Below are 26318 nucleotides of genomic sequence, written 5' to 3' on the forward strand. Positions count from 1 at the left end.
TAATAGGTAATAATATAAGGCATTTCATTTTGTTATTAGGCAAAGGAAACTTTGACCCCACCCCCACCCTTTTACATTGCTTTTATTTGAAACATTTATTTATTAAAATTTCTTTACATCAATTTTTAAAATTTTGAGTACCAAATGCTCTCCTGTCCCTTTTGTCCACGAATTCATGCAAACCTATTTATTAGCCATTATTGTTTTAAAAAAAAGCAAGAAAAAGAAAGTGAAAAAAACATGCTTCAATCTGCACTCAGTTCTCTTTTTGGAGATGGAGATCAACTTTTTGCATGAGTCCTTTGGAATTGTCTTGAATCATTGTATTGATCAGAGTAACTATGTCTTTCACAGTTGATAATCATTATAATGTTGCTGATACTGCATACAGTGTTCTGGTTCTGTCACTTTGCATCATTTTATATATGGCTTCTCAAGTTTTTTGAAACCATCCTGCTCATCATTTTATATAGCACAATAGTATTTTATCATAATTATATATTCACATGATGGGCATCAACTTTGCCACCACAAAAAGAACTACTTTAAATATTTTTGAATATATATGTCCTTTCCCCTTTTCTTTTATCTTTTTTGGGACAGACCTAGAAGTGATATTGCTATGTCAAAGGATATGTACAGTTTTATAGCCCTTTGGGCATAGTACTTGAAACATTTATTTATGCAGAGGATCACTGTGCTATGAGCTCAGGAAGATATAAAGAGGTAAAACAGGGTCTCTGAATGCTTATGGATCTGTGTTTCTAGTAGGAAAGAGGAATGATACATGCACTCCAACACAGAATACATAATAATCACCACAGTAAGCAAACAAGCAACAAGTACTTGTTATGTCATGTCTAGCTTCAGGATGTCTCTTTATATTGATGATCTTCTCTGAACTCTAATAATCACAGTCTTAGTTCAGGTTTTCATCTTTTGGCTTGACTTTTGTAGTAGGCTCCTAACTTGTCTCCCTGCCTTCAATTCTTTACTATCTCTAATCTGTCCTTAATATAACTACCCTAAAGGCCCTTTCTTACCTTGTCACTCCCTTGTCTCTCATTGTTACTTTTAGGACCAAATATATTAAAACCCTTAACAACTTGGCACCAATTTGCCTTTTTTTTTTAAACATTTATTAATATTCATTTTTAACATGGTTACATGATTCATGCTCCTCCTTTCCCCTTCGCCCCCCGCACTCCCCTCACCCATGGCTGATGCACATTTCCACTAGTTTTGTCATGTGTCCTTGATCAAGACCAATTTCCAAATTGTTGGTAGTTGCATTGGTGTGGTAGTTTCGAGTCCACACCCTCAATCATGTCCACCCCGATCCATACGTTCAAGCAGTTGTTTTTCTTATATGTTTCCTCTCCTGCAGTCCTTCCTCTGAATGTAGGTTGCGTTCTTTACCATAAATCCCTCAGAGCTGTCCTGGGTCATTGCATTGTTGCTGGTACAGAAGCCCATTACATTCGATTTTACCACAGTATATCAGTCTCTGTGTACAATGTTCTTCTGGCTCTGCTTCTTTCGCTCTGCATCAGTTCCCGGAGGTCTCTCCAGTTCGCCTGGAACTTCTCCAGTTTGTTATTCCTTTTAGCACAATAGTATTCCATCACCCGCATATACCACAGTTTGTTCAGCCATTCCCCAATTGAAGGACATACCCTCCTTTTCCAATTTGTTGCCACCACAAAAAGCGCAGCTATAAATATTTTCGTACAAGTCTGTTTATCTATGATCTCTTTGGGGTACAGACCCAACAATGGTATGGCTGGATCAAAGGGCAGGCAGTCTTTTATAGCCCTTTGAGCATGATTCCAAATTGCCAGCCAGAATGGCTGGATCAGTTCACAACTCCACCAGCAATGCATTAATGTCCCAATTTTGCCACATCCCCTCCAACATTCATTACTCTCCCCTTCTTTCATTTTAGCCAATCTGCTAGGTGTGAGGTGATACCTCAGAGTTGTTTTGATTTGCATTTCTCTAATTATTAGAGATTTAAAACACTTTCTCATGTGCTTATTGATACTTTTGATTTCTTTACCTGAAAATTGCCTATTCATGTCTCTTGCCCATTTATCAATTGGGGAATGGCTTGATTTTTTTATACAATTGCTTTAACTCCTTGTATATTTGAGTAAGTAGACCCCGTCAGAGTTTTTCGTTATAAAGATTTTTTCCCAATTTGTTGTTTCCCTTCTGATTTTGACTACATTGTTTTTGTTTGTACAAAACTTTTTAATTTAATATAATCAAAACCACCAATTTGCCTTTTGAACCTTACTAAGTATTCATTTTCCTTTCCCAAACTGTGGACCAGCCAAATGACACTTTCTACTGGCTGTCCCACATGTTGTTCCTTCTTTACCTTTTATTCTCAGAATCCTAGTTTTCTTCAGAATTCAGCTCTGGTACCACCTTCTACATAAACCCTTCCCAGATATTATACTACTATTTGATAGAGGCCTTTCCAGGCATACTTCATCTTATTCATGCCTTGTTTATTTTTTGGACTTAAAATATTTAACCACAGCCTTGCTTTGGGCAGGTTTCTCTCCTTTATATTCCATCTCCTTTTTATGGCTTGTCTTCCCAATAAAATATAAGTGCCTTGAATGCAGGGACTGTCTTTCTAATTTGTTTTTTTTTTCACCCAATGTGTAGCTTACTATAACTGCTTGTTAGTTTGGTGATTAATAAATGATAGGCCTTGTGGTAGGTATTGGAAATACAGAGACAAAAATGAAATGGTCCCTGTTCTTAAGGAACTTATATTCCATTGAGAATGGGAGTGAGGGGAAAAAAGATGTACAAGAGGTATGTACAAAGTTAATACAAAGTAATTGAGGAAGGGAAGGGATCAAGGGTCTACTTTGTGCTAGGCACTGTGCTAAGTAATTTATGAATATTATTTATTCTCATAATAACTCTAGTGGGCAGGTACTGTTATTATCTCCATTTTACAATTGAGGAAATGGAGACAAAGAGGTTAAGTAACTTGCTCAGGATTACACAATTAGCAAATGTATGAGATGGGATTTGAACTCAGGTCTTCCTGACTCCTGCCCCATCCCTCTATCCACTGCACCACCTATATGCCACAATGTCAGGTAATTGGGTGTGGCAGAGAGGCAAAGGAAGGAAAAGTCTCATGTAGGAAGTTATATTTGAGTTAAACTTTGAAGAAAAGTAGGGGTTCTAAGAATATTCTATTGGATTATAATAAGTGCAGAGTGTAGAGTAGTGGTCATTTCATTTCTTATTGCTCTAGCAGGACAGTCTTAGTCATAAACTTAGAGCTGAAAGGCTCATCTATAGTCTAGGCTGCTAATTTAATAGATGAGGAAACCAAGAGGTTGTGACTTGCCGAATGTCAAAGAAGTGACAGAGTTAAAATTTGGAGCTAATATGAAGTTCTCTGATTACAAATCTAGCATTCTTCTTCATATGCCACTCTTTTTGAAGAAGGTTAAATTAATCAGTTAACAGCATTTATTAACTTTTTGTATTTGATCTGGATCTTTTTGAAGAATTGATTAGTAGGATTTTATCTGGTAGTGATGGAAATGGGCTGGGAAGAACAGTCAAGAATAGGAAATTAAAGATACAGAGGTAAGAGACTTGTACCCAGAAGACAGTATTCTTATAGGTGGGAAGTCAAGTAGTCCATTTTTACTTTGCCTGAAGTAGAGAGTACATTGATGAGATAAATGTCTGAATTAATTATGCCCTTCTGTTGGAACCTTTTCTATATCATTTATAGGAAGTATGTATTATTAGTCATTCTTGCCTTGTCCTGTAGTGAAAAAAAAAAAGTAATTTTATAATCTAAGGGGCAGGGTCCAAGTTGGGTGTCATTTATCAGTCAACAAAATTTTATTAAGCTTACTATTTAATATGTGTTAAATGCTGGGAATACAAAGAAAAAGTAAAAACAGTCCTTGTCCTGAAGTAACTTGCATTGTAATAAGAGAGAGGACATTATATATAAATGCAGAGTAGATGGAAATTAACCTTAGAGGAGAAACTTGGGGTAAGGAAAACCAGGAAAGACCTTTGGTGGCATGTTAGTTGATGCTTGAAGGTATTCCAGGCACAGGGGAGAGTCATTGAAAAGTCATAGAATCCAAAAATGAAGTTTGAAATGTGAAGAATTGCAAACAGGCCAGGACAGCTATACCATACAATGTGTGAAGTGATATGAATTGTTTCCACTTCATCTCTGTTATACCACTTCCTTATTTTTTCAAATCAATCTTATCCTACCTTTAGTTCACATCTTCTTATCCTTGGCCTACTATAAGTCTCTTGTTATCCCTAACATCAGTCCCTTCCCTCTTTTAATCCATTTTCTACACTGATGCTTGTTGATTTTTGCTCCATTTCCTTAACCTTGATTGGTGGTAATGTTGGGAATGTTGCTCAAGGTTCTGTGATATAAAGTATATCATAATTAATTAAAAGATTAATTAAACTGAGTAAAAAAGAGTAGGGCCTTTGTTTCTGCAGGGGATACATTCCAAGACCTACTTTGAATGGCTGAAACCATGGATATAAGTGAACACCTCCTGACCCCTAAATATGTATTATATGCTTCCCTCATCCCTTCCCCTTGTCTAAGGTACTCTGAGGCCTCCCACCCCACTCACCAAATAAAAAAAACCCTAAAAAGAAAGTGAAGTGGGAAGCAGAGGAGACACTGCCACTGCCACAGTGGATCTTGCAGTGCTTCTTGGGTGGACCTGGATCCAGTGCTTTGGGTTGACTGATTAATGAAACCACTGAAAGCAAAACTGTGAATTAGGGTCCTACTGTATAGGCAGCTACCAACTTAATAGGGACAGGTCTGCCTCATCACTCTTTTTTTTTTTTTTTAATATATATATATATATATTTTTTTTTTAAACCCTTAACTTCTGTGTATTGGTTCTTTGGTGGAAGAGTGGTAAGGGTGGGCAATGGGGGTCAAGTGACTTGCCCAGGGTCACACAGCTGGGAAGAGTCTGAAACCAGATTTGAACCTAGGACCTCCCGTCTCTAGGCCTGACTCTCAATCCACTTAGCTACCCAGCTGCCCCTTGCCTTGCATCACTCTTAATGGGATACAAGCCTGTGGGTAAATGTTTAACAATTAGCTTCCCCCCAAAAAATGTGCTGTACATAAGTTTTATCTGCATTATTAACATTTTTCATCATTTAAATCTAGACAGTTGACAGAACAATAAATGCAAAAAAATAGAAATGGAGGGAAATATATAATAATCATAATTGAAAAGACTTACAGCAAATTTCTCTAATAAAAGTATCATTTTCTCAAGTATAGTACTGAGTCAAATTTATAAGAATTTAAGTCATTCCCCAATTGATTCTGGAAAGCAAATTGGAAATGTAAAAAGACTGTAAAGCTGCATGCTCTTTTGACCCAGTAATACCACTACTAAATCTGTATTCCAAAGGGATCAAAGATAAAGGGAAAGAACCTATTTGTACAAAAATATTTATAGCAATTTTTTTTTGTGGTGGCAAAGAGTTGAAAATTGAGGGAGTGAACATCAATTGGACAATGACTGAACAAGCTGTGTTAAATGATTGTGATGGAATACTAATATGCTATAAGAAATGACAAGGAGGGTGATTTTTAAAAAAAACTGGAAAGACATGAATTAATGCACAGTGAAGTGAGCAGAATCAGAACATTGTACATATCAACAGCAATATTGTATAATAATCAAGTGTGAAAAACTTTACTATTGTGAGCAAGACAGTGATCCAAGATAATTCCAAATGACTTAGGATGAAAAAAAGTATTCTCTTTTATAGATAGGATTGATTGATTTTTTTGAGTGAAGCATAATTTTTTTCACTTTATTTTTACACATATGTGTGTGTGTTTGCAACATGGTTAATATGGAAATATATTTTGTGTGTCTTCAAGGCTTCTTTGATGTTCCAAGAAAGAACCACTCTATTTCTCTGGTTGTCCCCTATGCCTGTAATGCTCTTTCAATCTTCATCTCTGCCTCTTGGCTTCCCAGGCTTCTTTCATATCCCAAATGAAATTCCGTCTTCTACAGGAAGCCTTTCCCAGTTCTTCTTAATTCTTCTACTTTCTGTCTGTTAATTATTTCCCATTTATCCTGAATATAATTTATTATGTACATAGTCTCTTGAGGGCAGGGACTGTCTTTTGCTTCATTTTGTATCTTCAGTAGTTAGCACAATGCCTAGCACATAGTAGACATTTAATAAATGTTGTTAGATTGCTTGAAATAAACTATGTGGAGACAGTCCTTGAAATGATTTATTTGATTTTATTTTAGTTTATTGAAAGAAGAAAGTAGTATACATATACATATACATATACATATACATATACATATACATATACATATACATATACATATACATATACATATACATATACATATACACCCAGAGTGTATGCATATAGGAAGCTTGTAAGAATTTATGAAGAGAAATCAGCAAGAACATTTAAAAAAGGTTTACCTAAAAATAATTCATGTGTAATGTAACTATTTCCCAAAACTTATTTCAATACAATAGTTTTTCAGAACTGTCAACCCAGTGTTTCTCCATTAATAAGCTTATCATGATCTAGGTGTGTCAATATCAGATGTAACATTGGCAGAACAATCTGTTTTGGTTTGGTTTCAAACCTGTTCTTGGCAGGAGCAAAGAAATTCTAGAAGCCTACTCTCTAAAACCATGCTTTGTTAAAATTTAACTTCTCTAAAAGCGTGTTATGTTACAATTTTTTAAAACCTTTACCTTCTGTCTTAGAATTGATATTGTGGTTTGATTCCAAGGCAGAAGAGTGGAAAGGGCCAGCATGGGAGTTAAGTGACTTGCCCAGGGTCACACAGCAAGTGTTGGAGGCCATATTTGAAGCCAGAATCTGCCACCACCAGGCCTTGCTCTCTATCCACTGGGCTGTCTACCTGCCCTGAATTATGTTACAATTTAAACTTCACTTATTATTACAGAACACCCAGAGTTTGGTAATATTGTAGCTACCCAGGGAAATTTATGTCCTTTCAACAAATTCCCTATATTTCAGATTGATAGTGAGTATATTTCTTTGCTTTGGACTTGTATATACTTCTGTTACTGTTATTCCTTAATTTACATGCTACAAAATTTCTACTAAAAGAACTCTAAGGGTATTTAGTTATATTATGACCAAACTATTACATTTTTTTTACTCAGGAAGAATAGAAGACCTGTTTTTTCTTTTCTTATTTTCCAGGGTCATGATTCTGATGAACTGCAAATTTTTAAATAAATTTACTTCATTCATTTGGGTTATGATTGAGGTCTATTGCTTTATTTTGAACATGGTAGAAGGACCCGTTATTGGTTTTTCTGTTAAATTTTATTTCCAGTCTATTAATGACTGAAGAAATCAAAAGGATTTTTTTTTTCTGATTGTTTTGCAGAAGTCTGAGGAGCATGACTGCAATCATGGACAATCTCAGGAAGATGAGGGATTTATGGCCATGTCCCCCCTTTTACAAGCTCACCATGCCATGGAAAGAATGGAGGAATTTGTGTGTAAGGTAAGATCGAAATTTCTTGCTCTTTAAATATCCCAACTTTTGTATTTACTCAGTGGTAATCTTTGTCTTTCATAGATTGGGGGATCTACCGATCCATTTCAGAGTATAGTATGTGCATTTACCTCTAGCACCTTTATTAAAGGTTGTATCAAAGTTGTTTTGACTTGGAAATAAATCTTTCCATTATATGTTCATATATCCAACTAAGCATTCAGGTGAAATAAAACCAAACAGTTTGGGATGGTGGATAATGTCTGAACTCAAAGAGCTTTAGAATGCCCAAGTAAGAGCCTCTTTAGAGTCTTTTCTGTCAAAGGACCTGAATATGGAAACAGTTTTTCTTTTTTATTTTTTTTCCCTCAGAACTTTTGCTGCTGTTTGAATAGAATTTTTCATCTTTTTGTGCCCATCCGGTGTGTTTGATTCAGTTGCTAGGAGAAGCCATCACTTCCAAACCAACCTGATTATCTTCAAGATTCTTGGCTCTAAAACTTTTTGTTTCTTTTATTGTTCTTTTGGTTCTTAATCAGATCCTCTTTTGGGGTATATATCTTTATAACTAAAAATAGCCAAAACTTGATCATATTGAAAGAGAAGTTCTTTAGTTCAGATATTATGAGACACTAGAAGTTCTGAAGTTCTCTTGTTCATATCAGTGTGAAGAAAAGCCTTTGGGAGATATAGCTTAAAGATAACTTAGATCTCAACTTCAGAGAGTTCACAGAAAGATGGAAAGACCCCCTAACTGAGGGGATGCCCATCAATTGTGAAATAACTGATCAAGTATATGAATGTTGTAGAATAGTATCATGTTATAAGAAGTGATGGTTATGGAGAACCTGGGAATACTTGAGAGTTAATGAGCAGAATAAGGAGATCAACTTATATAATAACTATATTGTGTAAAGTATCTTTGAAATACTTAGGAACTTTAATTAACCCAATGACCAACCGTAATTCCATGAGATTCATAACAAAACACTCTACTAACTCCCTGAAAGAGAAGTAATAGATTAATATACTTTTTTGGATATAGCCAATGTAGGAGTTTATTTTTCTTCTCTAGGTACATGCTTGTAACAGAGATTTGTTTTCTTGTTTTTTTTTTTTCAATGGGTGGGGAAAGGGAGTTGGGAGAGATTATATTTAGCTGGAAATTTAATTTAATTAAAAAAAAATAAAAAGAGCCTAGGACTGTGTTGGCGAAACTGTGGCATGGGTGCTGGGTGGCATGAATAGGGTTGCTCTGGTCCCCCTCTCCACAGTGCCTGAGGACATTTTTGTAAGCACCACCCCTCTGTCTAGCTACCGAATGTGGGCACTTCCTTCCTCTGCTGCCTGAGGTATTGCAAGGGGCTCTACAGGCAGTTTGAAGTTGCAGTTTGGGCATGATCTTGGAAATGTTAGCCAACACTGGTCTAGGATGATCAGATTTTTTTTAAATGCACATAACAGTTTTCTGCCAGCAATTAATTGTTTAATTAGAATCCTGGGAAAATAATTTTAGCATTTTTTCCAAATAGATCTTTAGGAAGTTTGAAATTTGTTTTGTTACTGGGCAAAAGCTATGCAAGATGATACTTTTTAGTGATTCCTGTCCTGAAACAAAAATACTTGACAGACATATTTCTCTTTCAAGAAGGAAGTTAGAGGTTTCTGAATAGTCCTAAAATTGTACAACTGAGTTTCTAGTTTATGGGGATCAAAAATTTATAGATCATTTGAGACATTAGAGGTAGAAGTCTTTTTAGCTTGGCTGAAAACAATAAGTGAAGTTCTTATCAGCCAATGGGGAGAGTAAATGGAGCATTTGTTTACTCTAAACTAAGTTAGTGAAGCAGTGCTTTATAATAAAAGAACACGACTAAAAGCAACTCTGGATTCTAGTCTTATTTATTTCATAAATTGAATGGCCTTATTATTCAGATTAGTTCATCTGCCTGGGCCTTATAAATTACATGATGAGTAGAAGATCTGTGGGATTACTTTCTAGCCTCAAGAAATTAGAAATCTGGAAATAAGTGGGGAATAAATTTCAAATGACAATTGTAGTACACTGAACTGAATAGTAGTGCTATAGCTTATATCAATAAAGCAAGAAAAAGAAATTGAATTAGCATAGGCAGAATTAATGATAGAGAAGAAGATAAATGCAAGATAGAGAATAACATGAACCCTAGATTTTTAGAAAACAGAATTCAGGGGAAGGTCTAATGGATTAAAATTTTATAAGGAAAGTTAGTTCAAGAGGGATGAGAACATTTCAAGAATGAAATTCTGAGGAAGTAAAAGGTATTAAATTAAAATTAAAAAAAAGGTATTAATGAGGAAGAAAGAAAAAAGTGAGTTTCCTGAAGAGATTGATACAGAGGTACGTCATCACAAATCAGCTTAGATTTTTAAAAGATATAGACAGGAGGTGGAAGCAAGGACAAGTAACTAAGAATGGTTTTTAGATCATGCTCTGGGTGACAGCTAACTTTATTTTGGAACCACTACCTTTGGGTAGGTGATTGAAGTCAGCCAGTGCAAATGCACTTATCTAGCTCTAGACTCTAGGCATATGTACATACCTGGTATGTATATCGCCAGCTTTCCACCTCTTGCTCAAAGAACAGTAGTTAAATCAATATACTATCATTGCTTCTGGAAAGGACTTGTCAGTTGAGCCCAAAATGATCCTACTCATCATTCCTCTGATTTCTTCTACCCAAACATTCTTCCTTGGCTACCACTCCCTTATATATATTATTAGTCCCTAGTGTAATACAGTGCTCCTTGAGGACAGAAACATTTTTATATATATTTTTAATATTTATGTTTATTTCCCCTCCACATAGCTCCTTGGCAAGTAGCAAGAGTCAAACAATTTTTTTCCATTCATTCATAAATGAATGTGACTTACACCTTAGTTACAGTTCAGAATCAGTGGTAGGGAAAATTATTTTTGAAGGTGCATCAAGGGAAAGAAAAGGCTCAAAGAAGGGATAAAACAGCTGCTTCGAGTGGATGGGATGATGATAACTGATGACATTCAGGAGGCAGACCTGCTTAATTCTTAATTTTGCTTCTGTTTTTGTCAAGGAGAATGACCATCGCATTGGAAATTACAGGAAAAAAAAAGGCTAACAGTTGGTCAGTATTCATTTATTAAGCACTTCCTATGTGCCTGGCACTGTGCTAAGTGCTGGGGTTACAAAGAGAGGCAGAAACACAATCCCTACCATCAGAAAATTTATACTTAAATTGATAAGGATATTGTAAAAAACAAGGCACCTGGTCTAGATGATCTGTGCCCCTGGGTATTGAAAAAAACAATGAATTTGAATATCATTGCCTAGCCACTCTTAGTGGTGAATGCATGGGAGAGGTACTGCATTACTGGAAAAGGAAGACTTGTTCTCATCAAAAAAGGGAAGAAAGCAGAATCTGTAAATTACAGTCCAGTGAGTTTGGCTTCCATTGCTATGAAAATTATAGGTTAGATCATTGAAGAAATTGTTAGTGAATATCTATAAAAGGAAGCAGTGATTATAAAGAACTAGCATGGCTTCATCAAGACACTATCATGTGATTTAGATTTTTTCCTTAATATGATAAAAAGCATCTGTCAGTGGAAAAACACTAGCCTTCCTAATTAAAATTAGGAATAAACAATGATGCCCTCTTTTCCCCACTACATTTTGACCTTGTTCTAGAAATATTAGCAGTAGCAGTAAAATAAGAGCAAGGAATTAAAGACAAAAAGATAGACAAAGAGAAATCAAAACTGTACCTATTTGATGATAACATGATAGTTACAAAATCTTAGGAAATCTGCATAGAAACTAGTTGAGCTTAACCTATAAAAATCAAACAGCATTTTTATGATGGAAATATATGTAGAATAAAAACTAAATATATATTTGACATTTATAAGTCAGTAATAAAGAAGTCTCATTTAAGATAACTTCAGGATACCTAAAATATTTGAAAACTAAAATACCAAAACACTTATTTATATAGATAAAATTACACAATATACTTTTAAAAGAAATAAAGACCAACTTAAATAATATTCCGTAATTATGGTTGGTTGGTACAAATATAATAAAAATGACATTATTTTAAAAGCTATCTACAAATAGAGGGCTATGACAAACCATCAAAGGCTTATTTTATACAACTCTAGGCAAAATGGCAACAAAATTTATTTAGAGGAACAAAAGACCTAGGTAGCAAGAGAAAAACTGGATAGATGTGTCAGGAATAGCATTTTTAGGTTTCAAATCTATATTATATAGCAGAAATATTAAAAAAAATTTGGTAGTGGTTAAAATAGAAATAAAGATTAATAAGACATACTAGACAAGGACTGAATTCAATAACTCATTGTTAAATAAATCCAAAAATGTAAATTTTCTAAGATAGAATTCTCTATTTGTTAAGAACTGCTGAAGAAACTAGAAAAATCTGGCAGAAATTATATTTAGAATAACATCTTAAATTCAAAGTGAGTAATGATATGATTATTTAAATATTAGAAAATCAGACCATATTTATGAATTTGAAAAGCCTTTTCATAAAAAGATAGTGCAGCTAGAATAAGAAGTGAAAGTTTACTGGAGAAAGCTTTTTTAATTAGCTATTTCTAATGAGGACATGACATCCAAGATATATAGACAACTAAAAGAAAACTATAAGAACAATGGTCATTTTCTAGCAGGTAAATGGTTAAATCATATGAACAAATATTTCTAAAAAGAAGAATTGCAAATTATTAGCAGCTTTAGGAAAGAATTCTACAAATTACTAGTAATAAAAGAAATGCAAATCAATAAAACTCAGTGTTTATCTCTCACCCAGTCCACGCTGTGTTTTTGTCATCTCTCAATAAATATTTATTTTAAGATAAAACAAACTAATAACATTTTATAACATTTTTCTTATGTATTAATTCATAATAGTGGGAGATCTCAATGTACTCTTTCAGATTTAGACAAATCTAACCAAAACATGAACAGTAGAAAAAGTTGATAACCTAAGTAGGATTTTAGAAAAATTACAAATGATATATCCCTGACAGTTACTGAATGAGAACAGACAATTTACATATCTCTTTTAACATGCATTTTAAACTTCAATTAACTTTGTTGGGGCATAAAAACACCACCAACAAAATGGTAAAATAAATACTAGATTGATCATTTACTGATGACATTTTAATACAGATTATATTAAATAAATAGTTTTTGAAGGTATAACTTAATTTTTTAAGACTAATTTAAATTTAATTTAAGGCTAAACATAATTAAGATCAAATTATAGAAATAATAGAAAAGTTTGTCTAAGAGAATTATAATGAGACAATATACTAAAACTGGGTTGCAGCTGAAGCAATTAGAGGAAATTAGCAAAAGAGTGAAAAAAAATAAATTGGGCATGAAACTAACATAAACCTAGCTAAACAAAAATGAAGTAGAATTTCTAGAAAATAGAAGAAATTATTGAAATAATGTAGGAAAAAACCATTAAACTGATAAATCTAGGATCTAGTTAATTGAAACACAAAGAAAATAGACAAACAGCTAATTTCATTTAAAAAATCTTATTTTAAAGTTTATATAAAAAGTGAAAAAGGGGAATTCATAGCATTTGAAGAGGAAATAAGATACATGAACAAAACAAGAAACAGACTATAAAATAATTCAATATTAGAAAAAGAAATATAATAAAAACTATATTATAAAGAAAAAGAACTTTTTATTTATTTGCTTTTTATCCTTACCTTCTGTCTTAGAACCAATACTGTATATTGGTTCTAAGGCCGAAGAATGGTCAGGGCTAGGCAATGGGGGTTAAGTGATTTGCCCAGGGTCACATGCCTATGAAGTGTCTGAAGCCAGATTTGAACCTAGGACCTCCCATCTCTAGGCCTGACTCAAGAAAAAGAACTTTGAAAAGACTTTGGAACTCTGATCCTTAAATGACAAAACATAATTCTAGAAGACTGAAGATGAAGTAGGCTATCCATCGCCTGGTAAGAGAGATGATGGTCTTAAAATACAGAACGAGACATAAGTTTTAGACTTAACTAATAAAGGACTTTGTTTTACTGGATTTTGTATATTTTGTGTGTGCATATGTGCATATGTAGTATACATATATACACATAAATGTCATATTCAATATGTGGGGCAGTGGGATTAGGAGAAAATAAATCCTTGTGAAAAAATAAGAACAAAGTGTTAATTTGCAATAAAACATAGTCACTTTTGTTATAACACTTGTTTTGAAAATGCAGATTTGTTCCAGTGCAATTGATATAATAAGCAAAACAGGAATATCCTGAGCAAAACAGGAATTTTGTGTTTGCACAGTTTTGTCCCTTAGAGATTCATAAAAACTTAGAGGGTACAACCATTCTGATGCCCACTTCCACAAACTGAATGAAAAACTGCATGTAGGTTTCCTAAGATGAGTCATTATAGGAATATAGTCTCAGTGACAAGATTGTATCTGCTTTTTTTTTTTTTTTTTTTAGGAACTGCCTAGCCAAATATGGAGAGACTTCACATTAGTAGATAGTAAATTATTTGACCATAGGAACTCATAAAACACACATCAAAACCCACATGCCTTTCAGTTCTGTAAGGCCCCCTTTTGTTTCTGCAGTGATAGTTTCAGAGTGACTTAAAAGGAAGTGTCCAGGGGAGCAATGTTGTATGAGGGTCAAGGAGAAGTACTAAGAATTTTTTTAATGTTATCTAGAAATATTAACTTGAATATTGGACCTCTAAATGTAAAATCCTTGTCCAGTGAACCCATATAACTAGAGGTACTGATTCATATCAGAATTCATATTCTTGATTTGCATGAAACCAAAGAAATAAGGGCATTGTAGATAAAGTGGAATGGTGGCTCACAGATGATTCTTAGACTTAAAGGAACTGCTTTTATTATAATATTCATAGGTAACAAGGAATACCATTTCATGGAAATTTGATCATCTTGCTCATGTTAAGAATGAGCAAAAAGAACACCATGAAGATAATTGTATTTGTGTATCATCGTCTGTTGCAAAAGATGGGGTAGAAAAATTTTGTGATGAATTTATAATTTAACATATAGGATCTTAGGCTAATTGAACTAGAGATTGAAATAGTTTCAAAGCTTTACAAAAGAGGAATTTGAGGCAGAGAGAGGAAAATTTGAGGATCTAAAATAAAGTCCTTTGATTCCAAATCCAGTGATCTTTCCCACTGTATTATATTCTAGTCCAATCCATTTATAGATAAGTATGGCTCAGAAAAGTTTACTCTCATAATGTCACACGCAGGTACTAAGATTCAGAGGTGGTATTTGCACACTGGTTCTTTGATTTTAGACAGTGCTCTCTCTTTGCTGTTTTCTACTTGCTGCCCTATCTTTTGTTCTTCCATTATCTACATTCCATAATCTATCTTTCCCCTGTACTCCTCTTCCTTTCCTTCCAGAGCTATTTCTTATAAGTTTTATAAGAAAGGGTTGGGAGTTCAGTAAAAATTAATCTTAACACATTGAGAAAGAAGGATGGGAGGTGTCTAGGGGCCAGGTTTCATCATAATTTCACAGAATAAGGTTCATTAAAAAAGACCAAAAACAACAACTCATTATCTTCCATCTTAGAATCAATACTGTGTATTACTTCAAAGATAGAAGAGTGGTAAGGGCTAGGCAATGGGGGTTAAGGGACTTGTGCAGGGTCACCCAACTAGTAAGTATTTGAGGGCAGATTTTGACCTAGGATCTCCCCTCTGCAGGCTTGGTGCTTTATTCACTGAGCCACCTAGTTGTCCCATGAAGTTCAGTTTTGATATTGTTATTGTTCTTTCTCTTTACTGTGTTATATAATAAGTGTGGATATTGTTTTTCCTTACTACCCTTTGCATCAGTTCATTATAATTTTTCTCACATTGTTTAGTATTCATCATATTAATTGTTTTTACAATGCAATATTATACCTTTACATTCACATACCATAATGTGTTCAGCCATTTCCACCCCCCAATTGGTGAGTATCTACTTTGTTTCCAGTGCTTTGCTATTACAAAATTACTGCTATGATTATTTTTGCCCCTTAAAAAAAATCTTTGCCACCCCTTGCAGTATGTAATCTATAATAATGGCATCTCTGGATCAAAGAATAAAAACATTTTAGTAATTTTCTTAGCATAATCTCAAATTACTCTCCAGAATAGTAGGGCCAATTCACTGGAACTTTGGTTCTAGTAGTGGAGGATGCAAGAGTTTAATCAAAAATGATTTTTTTGAATGAAATCAGAGAGGTAGAGGAAAAGATGGGAAAAGAAGTTAGAAGTATAAGAGGAAGTACAATAACATCTTGGAACAAGGTATAAAACTTTACCCAAATAGCAAAGTGTCACTAAAAATTGGAATTGACTTTATAAAAGCTAATGACCTCATAGAGCATCAAGAAATATTAAAGTTAACATACCGAAAAATAGATTGTGGTGTATATTACAGGGAAAAAAAAACCAAACACAGACCTGGAGAACAGATCAAGGAGAAATAATTTAAAAAGTAAATAAATTATTTAATTAAAGCTATGGCTATAAAAAAGAGCATAAGCACCCTATTTCAAGAAATCATGAAAGAAAATGCAAAATTCTCTTAGAATCAGAGGGTAAAGTAAAAATTGAAGGAATTTGGTAAAGAAATTCATTAGAAGAAGAAGAATGGGGGTAATTATCTCACATAAATGAACTATGCAAGTTTGTACAAGTGGACGAGGGAATGGAGGAAGCCATTAACGCTTGAACACTATTCTCATATGAACTACTTAAAATAGAGAAGAGTACACTGACCCAGTTGAGTAGAGAAAAATCAAGTTGTGATTTGGAAATTCAAGGAGAAACTGTAGTAGGTCATATTTAGCCCCAGGTTTCAGATTTGACCCTCAGGCATATGACATTTTGCTTTCAGGAGTAGGCCAGATTTATATACTCTGTGCCTAGAGTCCTAAGCTAGACCAATAACAGCATAGGGAAGCTCAGAGGTACCAAGAATGTGGACTCAGCAACTCAAGGAGCTGATCTCATATTTACCCCCTGGCTAAGACCAGTGGTTCAGTGTCCTAAAGGAGCCATAAGTATAGCCTCAGTGTCCAAAACCTGGAGCCTCTAGAGAGTTGTCCAATATAGATCTCTGATTGTAATCTCCTAATCCAAAGATACAAATCCACAGTGGGAGACTAACTCCCGATTATTTAAAAGGGAAAGGCTCAAAGAAAAACAGTTTGTTCACCAAGATCAATTCAAATTCCCTGAAGTAATGTTACTAGACTTGAATTTTCTAAAAAATGAGATCATAAACAAAATGGGAATAATAATGATAAAAATTAATTAAGAGTAATAGAGGGGGGCAGCTGGGTAGCTCAGTGGAGTGAGAGTCAGGCCTAGAGACAGGAGGTCCCAGGTTCAAACCCGGCCTCAGCCACTTCCCAGCTCTGTGACCCTGGGCAAGTCACTTGACCCCCATTGCCCACCCTTACCAATCTTCCACCTATGAGACAATACATCGAAGTACAAGGGTTTAAAAAAAAACAAACGAGTAATAGAGGTAAGAAATGAGAGCTTTGGAGGAGAGACTTGAAAAGAGAATTAACTGTTTAGCACAAGTGTTACAAAACTGTGCCCAAGTAACAGACTTCCTCCAAAAAGTCAAAAGATTGGAACAAAGAGAAGAAAATGTAAGATATTGCATTAAAAACATTTGACCTGGAAAATATATCAGAGAGATAGTTTGAACTACCTGAAAGCCATGTCCAAAAAAAAAGGGCATAGACATTGTTTTTCAAGGAATTAGAAAAGAAAGCTGCTTGCTTGCCTTTGCTAGAGAGCAAAATGAAAATGGCAAGTACCTACCTAATACCCTCTGAAAAAAAATTCCAAAATGAAAACTCCCAGGTACGTCAAAGCTAAAGTGCAGACCTTTCTGGTAAAAACAAAATTACTACAGGCATCCAGAAAGAAAGACCAGCCAGATCATATAAGTTTTTTTTTAACCCTTAATTTCGGTGTATTGTCTCATAGGTGGAAGAGTGGCAAGGGTGGGCAATGGGGGTCAAGTGACTTGCCCAGGGTCACACAGCCGGGAAGTGGCTGAGGCTGGGTTTGAACCTAGGACCTCCTGTCTCTTGGCCTGACTCTCACTCCACTGAGCTACCCAGCTGCCCCCCAGATTTAAATGGCTACCATTTAAAGCATGGAATGTGGTATTCCAAAAAACAAAATATGTAGATTTTTACAATCAAGAATAACCAACAAAATCACATTTAGTATTGTGGACTGGGGAGGTGAGGGAAATGAACCTTTACTGAAATAGAAAACTTCTTATAGCATTTGTGATGAAAAGATTGGAGCTATAGGAACTTCAGAATGCAAACACAAGAGCAAAAAACAACATACAAAAGTTGCAAACAGCAAAAATAATTTTTAAGGATGAAGTATTTGTATTCTATTAGGAGACAGGGAGAGATGATACAAGCATACTCTGAGTGAAAATGGGTCCTGGCATCAATATTTGTTGTGATCTTCTTAAAAGAAGAAAGAAAAATTAATTGGAGAAGGGAGAGATTTGAGACAAGGAGATTGAATATTGCTGTTGACTACACTATATAAGAAGTAATGAAGAATAAATTGGGGACAAATATGAGATTATGGAAGTAGAACAGAGCTTGGGAAGTGACTGGACACGAAAGTGGGGGAGATGGTGAAAAATAGAGAATGACATCAAAATTATAAGTCTACTCTTAGGCAACTTTCATAGGAATAGGAAATTTAGGGGGTGGGGTCTTTGATTTATTTATTAGAGAAAAGCAGTAAACTTTTATTTTGGTGTGACCTATACCTCAAAATATTGTCATGGAAAAAAATTTAAGGTATTCTCTCAAGCCTATTGTACAGCCATCATTCCCTTACATGTACAAGATATGACAGACAGCCTACAAAGACACTGCATTACACTTGCAGATTAGGCATATAGTCTAAAGGAATCCATCTTGTGGAACTGTAAAACAGAATAATATAGAGCAGATAGGTGCCTTAATGGGAGAATTCCTTTTTTCTAACTTAGAGCCATTAAATGAGAGTCTAAATTCATACATTGACTTATTTTTTAAGAAAAGAAAAAACACTTGATTTCTTAAAATGAAATGAATTCTATATTGGTTTCCCCCCCAACAAGATGGCTCTTCTGCATAATAAAAGATTATGCAAAATGCCTTGATGGAGTCAATTTAGTAAAAAAAAGGTATAAAACCAGTAAACAAATCTTTGTCTAGATGTCGGCTCTTCTAATAGTTGCTATCCAGCACAAAATTTAAATGAAAGGGATGATGCATATAATTTTGTTAACATATGACCTTGAATTTGTTGCATCATCTTAGAACAATGAAATCTTTTGAATGATATCTATAATCAATAAAAAGTGAAACCTAGTAATCAATATTGGAAGAATCAAGTGGATGAAGGATTTTTGTTATCCTAGACTATTATTCGCAGATATAGCTTAGCACAGTGTCTGGCACATAGTAGGTACTTAATCAAGTTTACTGATTGATTAAATACATATATCTTGGACAGATATTATAGGTAGCCAATGAGCTAGGGCTAGAATTGAATTGAAGGGAGCAGGTTAGATTTCACTTGAGAAATTGTATAGTACTTTCAACAAATTACAAGCTTTTTTCTCAAAGCCAGAACCCCTAAACATCATTGTTTTGGTGTTGCTGTATGGCTTTGAATCATGAAATACAACTGTCTCTGAAGAATATAAATTGGAATAACCCAGAGAGCAATGGAGAGCTGTATTGGGTGTAAACAGGACACAACTTAATGCCAGTTACATTTTCACTCATATCACCAATAAGTTAAAAAAGCAATGAAAAAGATTTCATTAAAGAGATTATATGGAGTAGGGTGCTAAGATGGCGGTGGAGTAGTAGGAGCTTTCTGAATCTCCTTCCAACCAATCATTACAAATTGTCTCAAAAGGACAGAAATGAAAATCAGATAAGTGAAGGGGCTCTCCCACTGGATGCAGCCTTAAAGGTAGGCAGTGTTTGGGGATTTCCATGCTGAAAGGGGGTAAAACTACATTTATCAAAGCACAAGCTGATCATCTTTCCCCCATACCACCTACCTACCACACACTGCCAGAGTCAGAGTGAGGGCTGGGGCAATCTTTAAATTTTTGGGGGCTGCCTGAAAGCACCACAGACTTTCCCCTGAGGGCAGTGCAAGGCCGTGGCAGTGAGAATTCGAACCCAAGGCTGAAGAACATGGATTCTGGGCAGTAGAATGCAGAGACTGGGAAGAAATAAGGCTGGCCACAGCAGAGACTAGAAAAATAGGCAAAATGAAGGAGGGCACACTACACAAAGAACTGCCTGCCTCTGACTTCTCACTAGAAGGGAAGATACTACTAAGGTAAAACCCTATGAAACAGAAGCTAAGAATGCAATGTCCACCAACATGCAGGAACCCTAATCCACTAGTAGCAAAAGGAAGAAGCAGCAGCAAAAAAAGCTTTTGACTCTGGATAATTTTTATGCAAAAAACAGAATACAGAAGCAACAGCAGAGAGTGACAAACAAGCAAACACATCCAAACTTTCCAAAAACAAAAAAAAAAAAAAAAAAAAGGAAATTGGTCACAAGTTCTCGAGGTACTCAGTAAAGGAGTACAAGAACCAAGTAAGAAAGATAGAAGAAAAATGGGATGAAAAGTGGGAAAAAGAAATGAAAGTAAGACAAAATTGCCCACATGGAAAAAGAGGCACAGAAATCAAATGAAGTAATAAGCAAATTGGAGACCAGAACTGACTTGTTGGAAGCCATGAAAAGCAGGAGAGACCAAATCGAAAAGGAAAATCAAAAGATCATATTTGAAAATCAGTCTTTAAAGACTAGGATTAGGCAAGGAGAAGCTTATGATCTCATGAGACAGCAAGAATTAATAAAGCAAAATCAAAAGAATGAGAAAATAGAAGAAAACATGAAATATCTCATTGGAAAACAGATCCAGGAGAGAGAATTTTAGAATTATTGGTTTACCTGAAAGCCTGGAAAAAAATAAAAACCTTGACATCATATTATAAGAAATTGTCCAAGAAAATTGCCCTGATCTTCTTGGACAAAAGGGCAACATACACATTGAAAGAATCCATACATCACCCCTTCCATTAAATCCTCAAAAGACATCCCCCCGGAATATAATAACCAAATTCAAGAGCTTCTAGGTCAAGGAGAAAATATTGCAAGTATCCAGAAAGAGACAATTCAGATATCAAGGAGCCCCAGTCAGGATTACACATAATCTGCCAGCCTCCACACTATAGGACTGCAAGGCTTGGAATATGATATTCAGGAAGACAAGAGAATTGGGTCTACAACAAAGAATCACCCACCCATAAAAACTGACTATATACTTTCAGGGGAAAGTAAAGGCATTTAACAAAACAGAAGATTTCCAAGCATTCCTAAAGAAAAGACCAGAACTAAATGGAAATTTTGATGTCCAAATACAAAATTCAAGAGAACCATAAAAAAGTAAACAAGAAAGAGGAAAAAAATTAAGGGCTTCAGTAAGGTTAAATTGACTATATTCCTATATGGGAAAATCTGTAACTCTTAAAATTTTTCATTATCATAGTAGAGAAGAATTATTCATAGGCAGAGGTTGTGGTATTAGGTTGTTGAACATGATATGTAAAAAAAAGGGGGAGGAAAGAGGATGATACTAAGAGAAATCTGAAGGAAGAAGAAAAATAGGACAAATTATAACACATAAAGAGGCTCAAGGGGTGGGGGGGTGGGAGTGGGAAGAATGCTATTATAAGAAGGGGAGGAAGAGAGTGGTAATAGGTAATATTTAAACCTTATTCTCAGTGGAATCAGTTCTGAGAGGGAAGAACAACCAGATCTATTGGGGTACAGAATTATATCTTACCCTACAGGGAAGTTGAGAGGGAATAACAAAGGAGGGGAAGAGTGGGGCAGGGAGTATTAAAAGGGAGAGAAAGGTTGAGGGTGGTGGCGATTAATACACCTTAAAGAAAAGGGGAATATGAAGAGAGGGAGTGGGAAGGAAAGTAAAAGGGAAAAGGGGAATTGATTAAAAGCAAAACACTGGTGTAGAAGGAAATAGTGTGAAAGAAGAAAGTGCAGGGTTAAAAGAGGAAATAAAAATGATGAATACATAAGTGGTAATCATAACTCTGAATGTGAATGGGATGAATTCACCCATAAAATGGAAGCAGATAGCAGAGTGGATTAAAAACCAAAATCCTACCATATGTTGTCTACAAGAAACACATGAGGCAGGTAGATACACATAGGGTAAAAGTAAGGGGCTGCAGCAAAATGTATTGGTCGTCATCTAAGAAAAAGAAGGCAGGAGTTGCAATCATGATATCTGACAAAACCAAACTAAAAATAGATCTGATAAAAAGAGAGAAGGAAGGTAGTTACATCCTGATAAAAGGCAGTATAGACAATGAAGAAATATCAATACTCAACATGTATGCACCAAATGGTATGGCATCTAGATTTTTAAAGGAGAAACTATTGGAGCTTAAGGAGGAAATAGATAGTAAAACTAACCTTTCTCTATCAGATCTAGATAAATCAAACCAAAAAATAAGAAAAAAGTAAGAGATGTAAATGAAATTTTATAAAAATTAGAGTTAATAACTATGTGGATAAAAGCAAATAAGGACAAAAGAACACACCTTTTCAGCAGCACATGATATATTCATAAAGATTGACCATATACTAGGGCATAAAACTGCAAGCAAATAATAAATGAAACTTTTAAAAATTATAATTAGTAAGGGTACAAATAAAATGTAATTGAAAATTAAATAATCTGATTCTCCAAAACTGATTGGTTAAAGAACAAATCATAGAAACAGTAATTTCATTGAAGAGAATGACAATGAGGAAACAACATATCAAAATTTTTGGGATACTGCAAAAGCAATACTTGGGAAAATTTATATCTCTGAGTACCCATATTAAAAAAGAAAGATGAGATTAATGAATTTGACATGCAACTGAAAAGAACAAATTAAAAACTCAAATAAAGACCAAATTGGAAATCCTAAAAAAAAAATCAAAGGAGAAATTAATGCAATTGAAAGTAAAAACTATTGAACCAGTAAGACTAGGAGTTGGTATTTTAGGGAAAAAAACAGGGTATTGATTAATCTAATTAAGAAAAAGAAGAGAACCGAATGAACAGTATTATGAATGAAAAAGATGATCTCACCTCTAATGAAGAGGAAATTAAGGTAATTACTAAGAAGTATTTTACTCAATTATATGGCAATAAATTTGGCAGTATAGGTGAAATGAATGAATATTGATAAAAATATAAAATTGCCTAGATTAACAGAAGAGGAAATAGAATACTTAAATAATACCATTTCAGAAAAAGAAATTGAACAAGCCATCAAAAACTCCCTAAGAAAAAATCCCCAGGGCCAGATTGATTCACAAGTGAATTCTATCAAACATTTAAAGATGGATTAATCCCAGTACTCTACAATCTATTTGACAAAATAGGCAAAGAAGGAGCCTTACCAAATTCTTTTTTGTGATACAACTATGGTACTGATTCCCAAGCCAGGAAAATAAAAAACAGAGAAGGAAAACTATAGGCTAATATACTTAAATAAATATAGATGCAAAAATATTAAATGAAATACTAGCTAAAAGGCCACAACAAGTTATCACAAAAATTATTCATTATGACCAGGAGGGATTTATACAAGGAATGCAAGAAAGGTTTAATATTAAGAAAACCATCAGAACAATTGACTATATCAACAACCAGACTAATAGAAATCACATGATTATCTCAATTGATGCAGAAAAAACCTTTGACAAAATACAGCACCTATTCTTATTGAAAAAACTAGAAAGTATAGGAATAAAAGGGCCTTTTCTAAAAATAACAAACCGTATTTATTTTAAACCATCAGTAAATATCATCTACAATGGGGGGTGGGAATAAAGATTAAATTAAAAAGGTTTTGTATAAACGAAACCAATGCAACCAAAATTAGAAGGGAAGCAACAAATTGGGGAAAAATTTTTATGACAAAAACATCTTACAAAGTTCTTATTTCTCAAATTTATAAGGAACTAAGTCAATTGTACAAAAAAATCAAGCCATTCCCCAATTGACAAATGGTCAAAGGATATAAAATAGGCAGTTTTCAGATAAAGAAATCATAACTATCGATAAGCACATGGAAGGTGTTCTAAAACTCTCATAATTGGAGAATACAAATCTAAACAATGTTGAGGTATCACCTCACACCTATCAGATTGGCTGATATGACAGTAAAGGAAAGTGATAAATGTTGGAGGAGATGTGGCAAAATTGGGACACTAATGGATTGCTGGTAGAGTTGGGACTTGATCCTGCCATTCTGGAAGGCATTTTGGAATTATATGCAAAGAGCTTTAAAAGAATGCATACCCTTTGATCTAGCCATACCACAGTTGAGTTTGTACTCTAAAGCGATAATAAGGAAAAATAATTGTACAAAAATATTTGTAACTATACTTTTTGTGGTGGCAAAAAAATTGTAGCTATACTCTTTGTGGTGTCCCTTGATTGGGGAATGGCTGAACAAATTGTATATGATGGTGATGGGATACTATTGTAATGTAAGGATTGATGATCTGGAGGCTTTCCATATGAACTGGGAGAATGTTAGTGAACTGATGCAGAGTGAAATGAGCAGAACCAGAAGAACATTGTGCACAGAAAGTAAAACATTGTGGAAAAATCCAATGTAATAGACCTTGCTACTAGTAGCAGTGCAACAAGCCAGGACACTCCTGAAGGGCTTATGTAAAAGAATGCTATTCACTGTAATAGTTCTTGCATTTAGAGAAAGAACTATGGGAATAGAAATGCAAAAGCAAAACATATGACATTACTTATCACATGCATATATGGGTATGTGATTTGGGGTCTAGGCTTTAAAAAAGTCACTCTATAGCAAAAATGAATAATTTGGAAATAGGTATCAAGTGACAACATTTGCACAATCCAGTGGAATTGCTTGTTGGCTCTGGGAGCAGAGAGGGAAAGAAAATGAATCCTGTAAAAAAGTGGAAAAAAAGTAGAAAAATATTCTTAAAAAAATATGATTAGAAAAGGATGTATACCAGTCATTACCACAGTGCTTGGCCCATATTAAGTATTTAATAAATTCCATTCCTCCCTCCCTCCCTCCTTCCCTTTCTTCCTTTCTTCTTTCCTGTAAATGCATTACACATATAAAAAGGTGTTAAAGAAGGCCTCTCACAATGAATTTGACCCCTTATTAAAAAGGATTTATGATTATAAATGAAGAAAATTAGCACTGGATATGTTGACATATCTACCATTGGAGGGAGTCTTTTGCACTCTTCGGTTATTTAGAGATGAGTGTGATACTTTATGCAGGAGTTACTTCAACTAGACCTTTGGTGTCATTGGTAGTAATATTTTGTGAAACTAAAATGTGTTAGGTCCCGGAATAATGTAGCCAAATTTGCCCCCACAACTTTTAATATTTGGACCCCAGAGTGTTGGATTCCTCTCCTTCACCAGCTGAGGTGAGAGCTTATCTCATACCTGCAAATGTGACTTGATCATTAAAATCACTTGTGGTCTTTTTAAATAAAAATTCTTTTAAAGAAGTATTATAGTTTGGTACCATATAGTTTCTTTTCTGGAAGCTTTGAGTACATTATGTGCCTTAGGCCACATTAAATAGAGTTTGATTATTCTTTCCTAAGAAGATATTCCTTTCTTTGTCATCAACATCTAATATTTAAATATTCAGAATATGTCTCAGGCAGTGGGGTGGAAGAGTAGATAGAGCACTAGATAGAGCAAAGCCTAGAGTCAGGAAGCCCTGAAGTTATATTTTTCCTTAGGCGATTATTAGTTGTGTGATCCAGGGCAAGACACTTAACTTCTATTTGCCTCAGTTTCCTCATCTGTAAAATGAGTTTAGTAATAACACCTACCTCCTGCCAGAGTTGTTAAAAGGATCAAATGAGATAATTGTAGAGTGCTCAGCATAGTGCTTGATGCATTTAGTAGGCACTAAATACATTAGATTTTCTTTAACGAGAGCCTCATAATGAGCATTTCCTAATTAATAGATTAACCCACGACCTGCTTAACAAGTATTTTCCTTACAGGTATGGGAAGGCCGATGGAGGGTTATTCCTCATGACGTACTGCCCGACTGGCTAAAAGACAACGATTTCCTTTTGCATGGGCACAGGCCCCCTATGCCTTCCTTTCGAGCTTGTTTCAAGAGCATCTTCAGAATACACACAGAGACGGGCAACATCTGGACACACCTCTTAGGTATTTGTGTTAAATCGTGATTATATACTTTGTGCCTTTTTATTTTATTTTATTTTTTGTGGTTTAAGGGTAGGTATTCAGTATAAGAAAGAAAGAGGCTCTTAAAATTTCCTTTTTTAACTTAATCATCAGCAAAAATAAACATTTACTATACAAACAAGAACAGAAGCAAAGATTATATGGTTTTTGAATTAGCACCAGTGAATTTTAATGCTCATTCAGTACTCCTTAGTTACCAGCTTCTGTGTGTCTGTGACAGGAATATAAGCAGGTTTCCAGACTCTATGAAGGCCCAAACCTA

The 26318-nt window shown here is 34.6% G+C and overlaps 1 protein-coding gene across 1 annotated transcript in view; it reads left to right on the forward strand.

The window, feature by feature from the left end:
* The window catches only part of ADIPOR2 (adiponectin receptor 2), an 87580-nt gene that overhangs the window by 42618 nt on the left and 18644 nt on the right, over positions 1 to 26318 (forward strand). The window contains exons 3-4 of the mRNA XM_044678428.1: positions 7473 to 7592; positions 25846 to 26017. Of these exons, the coding sequence (XP_044534363.1) occupies positions 7473 to 7592; positions 25846 to 26017 (292 nt within the window). The remainder of the gene's footprint in view (positions 1 to 7472; positions 7593 to 25845; positions 26018 to 26318) is intronic.

This window comes from Gracilinanus agilis, chromosome 5 (assembly GCF_016433145.1).
Source record: "Gracilinanus agilis isolate LMUSP501 chromosome 5, AgileGrace, whole genome shotgun sequence".
In the NCBI taxonomy this organism is placed as follows: domain Eukaryota; kingdom Metazoa; phylum Chordata; class Mammalia; order Didelphimorphia; family Didelphidae; genus Gracilinanus; species Gracilinanus agilis.